Genomic DNA, 9,770 nt, shown 5'->3' with positions numbered 1-9,770 from the left:
ATGCTAACCAACCAACCAACAAAAGATCTCAAATATATCTTAATCTATGAATGCTATGTAAACAAAAGTACACAAGTATGCAGCATTAGTTAGATATAATAAAATAAATACAACAATTTTTCAGTATCTAAGGGCATCACTTTTTATCATGTGGTAAAGTATTGGTATTCTATGATAAAGAAAGTGATGTGAGAAGTTTATAATTAAGTTTCTAATGATTGTACTTTTGTACTGTCATGCCTAACCTAATATTATTGTATTTCTTTTAGTGCATGCTGTGCCCTCCTTTAAGCAATGGGACACTTAGTTTAAAACCATAATGTCTACTCTATATACCTGCATAGTTACAGTGTACTCATGGTTGTGAGAGCCTAATTAAATAAATATTTATTACCTGACGAAATGTAGTTACTGTCAATTATAGATATTTGCAGTACAAATGAAGATTTCTTATTATTGCAAATGTGTTACTGGCTGTGGGACTTATGATCCTAAGTGCCTTCTAATTTGAAAATTCTCCCTATTGTGGCACCACCTATTAAATAGTAAAAGTTAGTGATGGGCCACATTCAGTTTTTATAAAATACAAATAGTTGGCAACATAATGTTAAATAGGCACCTGAACCGAATATTCCTAACAAGTTTTGTATGTGTAGTTTGGCTATCTGAATTGTAAAATAACAAGTCAATGTTAGTTGAGTACTACTTGAACCTCATTCAAATAAATAAATGATTTATGGTCATATCTATCACTTTTATCCTTTCAATGACCCACCTAATGTTAAGAAACATGCAAAGAATTTTAAAAAATTTAAAAAAAAATGTTAGTATGATATTTCATAGCTTAATAATTTAGGAAGATAGAATAAATGACCTAAGTATTATTATTATTATCAAATACTAATGTCTGGCGAACATACACAATGCTGAACATGAAATGAATACTCGACGCCCCTACATCGTAACCATAGGGTTTCACTATAGAGTGAAAACCTCTGTGTCTGCATTTTTGCATAGTTTGTTTTTTCTAATTTTTGTTGATGAAAAAGCTATAAAATTTCGTACTTATATATATTATACCATCTGTTAAAGGTATAATTTAACTAATTAAAAACTATAAACATTATAATATCAGTTACAATATTAATACAAAAATTGAACACTTAGAAAAAAATCCTTCGATGTGGCTGATCCTTCACATTTCAATGTATTTCATACATTTCTCGTAGATGGCGCTACTGAAAAGTAGTTGAAAAAACCAAATACAAAGATCCAACAAAACAAGCACAGTAAAATTGGCGAGGTCCGCTAGTTTGTGCTGTGGCTTACTTGGCATAGCGTCTAGTATGGTTTGCTAGAAGACGTCAGTTCGAATCTGCCTGGATCTAAGGAATTTTTTCTAAGTGTCCAATCTTTGTATTAATATTATAACAAACTAGTAGAGTAATTTCACAAAAAATAGTTGAATTCAATACAAATTTTGCTTTTAATCTGCTATATTTTACACAACGATTTTATCTTCATCCAGAAAAATTACATAGAAATCACAATATAAGGTACTCACTCTAAGATGACGATATATTATGTATAGTATATATGTTCTTACAATCCAGGATAGACATTATATATATGTATAGTTCAGATTAGTCAATTTTAAGCCCTAACATTACTTGTTAGTTTTTTAAAAAGTATGTTAGTACCATAAATTGCATATTTTCTTATTTTATATGAAAAGTACAAGTTCTAACCTAAAAAAAGTTCAAAAAAGTTAAAGCACCGTGTGCGTTTTGAGGACTTACCAATAATCGTGGGTGACAAACACTTTGTAAATAGATTATTACAATACTGTAACTTGGTGAAAAATCTTATTTAATTATAAAAACAAATCGTGACAACAACTCAACTAATCACAACAAACAAAAGTCAAACTGTCACTGTCACTCAAGTTTTTACGTAATTCTACATTGTCTACGGTTAGGTTTTGTTTCACAGCAAGACACAAGAGAAAAAGAGATACGTAGATATCCATAGACATCAAATACGTTTTTAATTCTAAGGATAGTGTTGACAACAAATCAAATATAGTTGATATTAATAACGTTATTGTGTTGAATTACGATTAAACACTAAAATAAAAAAGACAACCACAGCATTCATAATAGTTGAATAAATTTAAGCGCGCATAAATCAAAGTTCATAAGTAGCGCTCCGTTAAGAGTTAAACAGAACGTAGCTAAAAACACCCAAAGAAAAATATTTTGAATTAACTATAATATGATTTATGAAGAGACATATAAATTACAAAATGTAAGTTTTAGTTTTAAATAAAGCACAATTACAGAACAGCATTAATAATCGGACGTAGCCACTCTGGCACTGGCATGATTCCAATGTAAGGTCTAGGAACTCGCTATGTTCTAAAAATAAAACACATTTGTAATGTAGGTATTGTTTTGTATTGACACTTCTTCCTAGGAAATCTACGGAGCTATTGCAATTAAGTTATCCATTCTCTATAATATATTATATTACAACGGTCATTATAGTAGGTATATTCAGGAAAATTTATGTGAATCGTTGCATAAGTACCACTTTTACAATCTTCTAACGTAAGTTTAAAATTAGAAGTAAAATTTTGTATGGTTTTCTTATTTTTAAGACATAGAGCGGAAATATAAAATATAATCAAATTCGATTTAACACTAGAGTTATTTTAATATTTAAATACCTACATGATACTCAATACAACAAAGTAATAAACAAAGTAAATGGCATTAAATCCGTCTGTTGTACTTGCATCCTGTCGTTTATTTGCTTTTGTTTTGTAGTCTTTATTAGTATATATAGTTTGTATTATATTATAAACGTAACTTGTAACCACTTATTTGTTCACTAGCCATATTTGATTAAAACGGTTTAGAATCCGTATACTTTGAAGTTAGTAAGCTAATATCAGGTCATTGATCGTAACATTTTTGTTAGAAAATGATTTTTGTATGTGTAGTGGCACGAAAATAGCCTCCCGGGTAATGCTGCGTGCGCGCAGCCAGTTGAGACACTAGCGCCAGCCGCCCAACCCGTTCCGCCCTACTCCATAAATACTCTGAATTACGAATTGTATCTATTACATTGAGATTTTTGGGTACCACATTATAAAAAGTGCAATAAATAGTGTTTACAAAGTACAATAGTAAATCAATATTGATGTTACTTGATTAAAAGTGATAAAGTGATTGGATAAAGTCCAAGTGTATTGTGATCTTCATATATGGAAGGGCATCCGCCCTATTTATCTGGTAATTTCCATTTACGCCAGAATTGAGTGAGGCCCAATATTTATTTAGTATTGTTATTAATACTTACAATGGGATTAAGAAATTAAGAATGGGATAAAAAAAATAAAAGAAATAGTACATATGAAATTTATGAGAATCTTAGATTTATATAGACGTATCTATTAATTTCATGATCATTGAATCATCTCATGCTACGCAATACGCAATAGTCTAACTACATTCGATAGCATTTGCAATCATATAATAGACAATCGATTGAACATTTAATTAACTATAAATTACTTTCACTCTTTATAACCAATGCGGTCTACCATTGTGCCAATTACAGAAAATTGCAAATAACGTGTTTTCAATATCAAATATTACAGACAATATGTTTACCTTTACTATTCCAGTTACTTTTATTCAACTAACCATTGCATTACTTATAAATCTACTTATAGATCGTAGTTAAGTTATTATAATTTTTTTTTTCTATTTCACAAGACATTTTTACTACTACAAATTATTCGAAAAATTTATTGTTATATTTTAAATAACTCTACAGGCGTAGTGCTCTCATTTGCATTTCCGGCCAACCAACTCAGAGTCACTGAGACAACGAGTACAAATTACAATTACATATCTAAATAAGCCGATTTAAAATTAGTCGTGAAAATTGATATATTTTACACAACATAACAATCAATTGGCCCACGTTTACGCTATCTCGACCTGAATAGTACGTTCTAACAAGTTTCAACTGTTAATTTTAAAAGTTACCAATTACATTATCAACATTTTACTAGTTCTGAAACAGCAAGTCTAGAAAGTGTTGTTATTTGGTATTCTTTTCAATCTAGAAAGATTTAAAATAATCGGTACCAGGTTTGTTGTTGTAAATTAAAAACAAAAAAATATTCGACACACTTGTAGCATGCTGTTTGTTAACACGATAGTAATAACTTTTCATGATACCAATGCGTGAATTTGAACATTAAGTGACGTCATCCGATGACGTCAGAACAGACAGCCGTCTGGATCTGGAGTAGACATCAGGTTCTGGCATCTGTCCAAGATCATTAAATCAACGATTTCGTGAGAAATGGGGACGCTTTCTTATTTAGCTGTACGCAAAAGCTCTTAGATTTTACCATAAGGTCATTGGGTCAAATATTGTTTGAAAATAATATAATTGTTCTTTCAGGCTTGTATGGATAATGTGAGTCTAACCATAACGTGAGGATGAATACGGGAGGAAGGAGAGCTATGACCGGCTCTATACATAAAATTAGAGAATTTGAGTTAGAAAAAGTAAGTGTGTGTATATAAACAAAACCATATTGACAAGAATTACTTACAAAAACTTACAGATACTGACTATCGTTGTTTCAGGTAAATTTAGTTGAAGAATTTGATATTCTTCAAATAGTTGGTGAAGGATGGTTTGGAAAAATTCTCTTAGTGGAACATAGAGCCTCAGATACCGAAATAGTCCTCAAAGCATTGCCGAAACCATATGTTTCGATAAGAGATTTTTATAGAGAATTTCACTATGGACTGCATTTGAGTGCACATAAGAACATCGTTACCACATTTGATGTTGCTTTTGAGACAGCTGGGTTCTATGTTTTCTGTCAGGAATATGCACCCTTGGGTAAGATAATGTTTATATCGCTAGTACTGCACATAAAGCTTAAAGTTATCTAATCTTGTAATACATTGGTTCTCACATGTTTTGTTTTGGACATTAGCCAACGCTGCGGTTTGAATGAATATAAATTCTAGCACATCTCCAGTGCCAGACCTCATCAAGATCATGTTTATATTGACTACTAATAAAATAATTTAATTTTTACATAATATAGGACATATGACCAGCAATTTTTAATTGACGTGGTAATTTACATTTTTTTTGCAGAGAATTTCAATATTAGTCATGGGCGATTACATCAGCGGATGTTCTTTATTACAGGTGATTTAACATCAAACATGTTTGACACTGGCATCGGGGAAATTCACACTAAAAGAGTTGCTAAGCAACTTGCTGCAGCTTTAGAACACCTTCATCAAAGAGAGCTTGTGCACAGAGATGTTAAACTTGACAACGTACTTATATTCAAATCAGATTTTTCAAGGATTAAACTTTGTGATTTTGGAGAAACTAGAAAAGTACAATCGTCAGTACAAAGAAGAAATGAGTGGCTACCATATTCACCACCAGAAGTCTTAAAGCTATCAATGGACAGCACTTACAAGTAAATGTTTATTTTGCCCTTAGCAACACTAATAGATGAAACGTTGTTAATAAAATTAATATTGTGTTGTTTTCAAACAAACTGTAAAATTATTTAAGCAGTACGATAACCATACTTTGCAACAACAATAAAATTATATGTTTGTTAAACATACAGTTATTTGAGTAATACTTACTCATTCACAACCTCGTTTATTTTCTTTGCTTTCAGAGCCTTGATTACCCACGATATTTGGCAGTTTGGTATAGTTATTTTTATTTGCCTTACTGGGTGTTTACCTTGGCAAAAAGCTGCTTTTGACGATCCTCGATACACAAGGTAAAATTTGTAATGGTTTTAAAATTAGATTTTTCGTTTTCATAGTTTTTTTTCAACTTAAACTCATTTTTTAGCTACTACGGCTGGTATAATAGTGCTAACCCTTTGAAAAAACAACCAAAGCTTTGGAAAATGGTATCTTCGAGAGCACAAAAAATGTTCAAAAAGTTTGTTGAACCAAGATACGACAGGAGAGCTACAAATTTCTCTGAGTTGTCTCGTTATATGGACGATCGATGGTTAGCGAAAGGTTACACTGATCGGGTTGGTAAGTTTTTCAATGTGAAGAAATCCTTGAGGATTAGAACTGTAGTTTATTATATTAATACAAATATTGAATGCACTTTCTTTTAGCGGGTGGTGACATTGACGAATTGTGTCCATCGATGTATAGTTTTCACAGTGATCCTAACGAGAAGAATATACTCTTAAAACACTTCCGCGATAATGGAATTGAAACTACAGTAGACCGTCAAGCCAAAAAGCAAAGAATTCGTGATTGGATTCAAAACAGTGTTATTGAGGAAGTTGATGAAGAGGTAATGTAATAACTCACATTTGGCTAGTGATAAAAACAATGTCTTGAATGATGAATTATAATCATTCCTCTTACGAAATTAAACTATATTTTTCGGATCGACAACTGTCAGTCGGCCGTGATCATTGACCCTATAAACGGCCTGAAAAGTTGGTTTGTTTGAAAAAAAAAACAAATATACTCGTTTTAGATACGAAAAAAATAGTTTCATTTCCTACGTATAACTAACAATCGCGAAAACCTATGAACTCGATATCATTCCCATTACTATTTTACAAATAAAACTAAATGATATTACTATTATTATCATAGGAGGAAAGCGTATATGATGCGAGTGTTTATGAAGATAGTGATGTGGAATTAGAAGACAGATCGCGACCCTATCCAATTGATGAAAAACACTCTAAACCACGTCTCCGCTATGATACTGAAAAACACATAAACCCAAGAACCGGAGAAGTCGTAGAAGGAGCTAAGTCTCCTGCCGAGAAAAATCCTTTATCCTATGATGTACAAAATATTGAACCTGTTGCTCCAGCTACGGTTGTAAGAAGATACGGCTTGAAAGAACAAGGATCCTCGCATAGTTCCACTAAAGACAGCGCTTACGGATCAATGGATGCTAAAGTTAATGGAACAAAATCGGTTTCGCTCAAAAGTGATAACAAACAAATGTCTACAATTCAATCAACTAGAAACTCCCCTAGCAGATCTTTAAGTGGATCTTCTATACACCAAAACAGATCGCCAATGTCAGTTCACGCTCAAAGAATCCAAAAGAGTGAAGAGGTATATTCCAAAGAATTAGAAAGTTCTAAAGGTAGTACTTCAACGCTTCATACTCACTCCTCGAGATCAAACAGTCTTCAGGTGATACGAAATGAATCCCTTGACTATTCCAGCAGTGCCAATGATGTTCCATCACAGGCCGAAAATATCGGCAATGCATCTAGACCAAACAATCCAATAATAACTGAAAATGGATTTAGCCCTGGCGTTAAACAACTACAAACTAAATCTAAATCTAAATCGCCATCACCATACATTTCAATGAAAAGTGCGGCGTACTCGGCGTACGATAATGTGCAGCCTGTTCGTAATACAACTATGGTAGTCGAGCAATTTCCACAAAACAATACAGTACCTGATAGTCCTTATACGTCCATGATGAATATTGTACAAGGTCAAATTAAAATTAGCCCTCATGAAAATGAAATTAACAGCAACGTCGTTAATGTCTCCATAACGCCTGTAAGCAATAACAAGAAAATGTGAATAATTGCTCAAAATTTTGTTCGAACATACCGTACCTATATACTTATGCATTAATATTCTTTTCATACAACCATTATAAATGTAACCTTATACTGTTAGTAAACGTAATATAAGTATTAAAATATAATCGTTAAAATTAGAATTTAATCTCTACTGGAATCTATTATACCAGTACGTATATTACTATTTATTCTTGAGTGTTAAATGTACTGAAGAAATTCTTCGCTACTGTTTGGAAAACAGCTCATACGTATACCTATCATGCCTATAAAGGCTGTGACATGTTAACATTTAATTATACCATCATGTCTCGTTTTTTAAACTTTTGTGCCTTCATCAATTATTACCATATTGTTGTATATGAATTAGGTAATGAAATATGTTCCATTATTTTATATGTTTAGCTAGGAAATGTTAAAATTTAAATAAAGACAATCATTATGCGTAATATTTATTATTTACTGTGTTGTCTGAATAACTGCTAAAGCGACTTATTTTTATAAGTTTATAAATAAACTGTGCATTTGAACGGTGTTGATTTCAGTCAATTATTTAATCCTGCTTTTAATATTTTCTCTCGATAACGGAGAAGTAACGTTATTTCAAATTTAAGTAACGTTATTTCACGTTACAAATTTATAATTGCTCCGACAACACTATTACGAAAAAAGCTGCAGCGCCATACGCTCTGTCAATACATGTCAAAAGTCATTGTCATAGTCAAAATTAAATTTGCTAACCGCTCGCGATTATTATGACACTATAATCATGAAGAAATTCTATAAAGATACGAATTAGTAGTTATAAAAAACCTAATTATCTTACCGTTTACAGTTTGCCAATGTAAAACATCATTAAAAACTAACGTTGAATTTTTAGTGTTGGTGTTGTTAGAACAAAATGGATTATAACCTCTCTTGAGCGGTATTATATCGGTTAACAAATACGTTGTAAGTCGCGTTAAAATGCAGAAATTACAAGACAGCGTGTTCTCTATTGTTAAAACCACGAATTTGTCTCCAGCTGTGTTTAGTTATTTACAACCTAGTGACGATTTCCCAGGTATGTTTATTTGCTAGCACATTGTACAATGCAATCAGGCGGCATAAATTGACCGGATGGCTTGTAAATTTGCAGATAAAACGCCTCTTGGCGGCATCCTGAATGATACGAAACATGGCTGGCTTGCGTTGGGCCCGAAATTTTGCGTTGTTGATCTTAGAACTGGGTTGAAGGTAGCTGCACGTACATTTGGAGCTTCTTTGAGGTAATTAACAGTATTTACGTCTTACGTATGTACTAGAATCTATTTCTCGATTAAATTAGCTGCTTTTTAAAAGTAGTGACCCAAAGCAAGATAGTTATTTATTTTTACTTATTACACAGCTATATTCAGAATGTGTTAAATTTTATTATGAACTTTCTATTGATTGAAATAATCAAGTGACAACGTTAACTAGCAAACAAAGATCTTCGAAACAAAAACCGATAAATTCAGTAAATTTTGATTCTAATTTTGTCTAGCCTTGTTGTACAGATTTGTGCTCAGATCTGTGCATTTGAAACATATTTTAAGGATTTGGTAGTTGTTCAGGTTGGATAAATTATATGTAGAAATGTACACAAACTACCATTTAGAATTAAATAAGTCTAAATATGACTTAGCTGTTTTTGTTTGGACGTTCCTCTATCAACACTACACTAACTTTAAAATTGCAAGTTTTCACCAAAGCCTATGAAAGGGAAATTTGCAATAACTTTTTAATTTTATGGTATATTAATTAATATACATGAATACAAATATATGCGATTTAAATCCGGAAAAATAGTTTCATTTCCTATGGATATATTAATGATTTTTTTTTAACACAAATTTTATAATATTTTATACTACACTTTATGTTATTACTTTTTGTGTTATGTTATTAATATTGAATGCATAATTTGATAATTAGGCATTAAAAACACAAAATTGACAATGTTTGAGTTAGCGTGTGTTAATTCCTGGTGTCAACATTGAACTGGTATATAATTTGTTGCCTTTGCACACCATAGGCTTTTGCTTTTTTTAAACTATCTCCTAGATAAAGTAGGTGCTTTTGAGAT

General features: G+C 31.7%; 2 protein-coding genes across 4 annotated transcripts in view; both read left to right on the top strand.

Moving 5' to 3' along the window:
* The first annotated feature begins 3,040 nt into the window (after nt 1-3,040).
* On the top strand, nt 3,041-8,179 carry LOC113234101 (serine/threonine-protein kinase meng-po). Of its 2 annotated transcripts, none has more exons than XM_026469351.1 (8): nt 3,041-3,296; nt 4,483-4,589; nt 4,671-4,932; nt 5,197-5,533; nt 5,744-5,851; nt 5,926-6,119; nt 6,206-6,390; nt 6,702-8,179. In XM_026469351.1, the coding sequence occupies exons 2-8, from the start codon at nt 4,521-4,523 to the stop codon at nt 7,662-7,664; spliced, it is 2,118 nt and encodes a 705-aa protein (XP_026325136.1). In that variant the 5' UTR covers nt 3,041-3,296; nt 4,483-4,520; the 3' UTR covers nt 7,665-8,179. The 2 variants fall into 2 exon arrangements, with proteins under 2 accessions (XP_026325136.1, XP_026325137.1); XM_026469352.1 differs by having other exon boundaries at nt 5,251-5,533; nt 6,702-8,178.
* Nucleotides 8,180-8,620: 441 nt separating this feature from the next.
* Nucleotides 8,621-9,770, top strand: part of LOC113234108 (protein ELYS) — a 47,514-nt gene continuing 46,364 nt past the window's right edge. For both annotated transcript variants that reach the window (XM_026469364.1, XM_026469363.1), the window contains exons 1-2: nt 8,621-8,726; nt 8,802-8,931. In XM_026469364.1, coding sequence (XP_026325149.1) covers nt 8,630-8,726; nt 8,802-8,931 — 227 coding nt within the window. In that variant the 5' untranslated portion in view covers nt 8,621-8,629. The remainder of the gene's footprint in view (nt 8,727-8,801; nt 8,932-9,770) is intronic.

Source organism: Hyposmocoma kahamanoa, unplaced genomic scaffold (genome assembly GCF_003589595.1).
Source record: "Hyposmocoma kahamanoa isolate Upper Pololo Valley unplaced genomic scaffold, ASM358959v1 81, whole genome shotgun sequence".
Classification (NCBI taxonomy): Eukaryota; Metazoa; Arthropoda; class Insecta; order Lepidoptera; family Cosmopterigidae; genus Hyposmocoma; species Hyposmocoma kahamanoa.
This window is presented reverse-complemented; position numbering and strand designations above follow the sequence as displayed.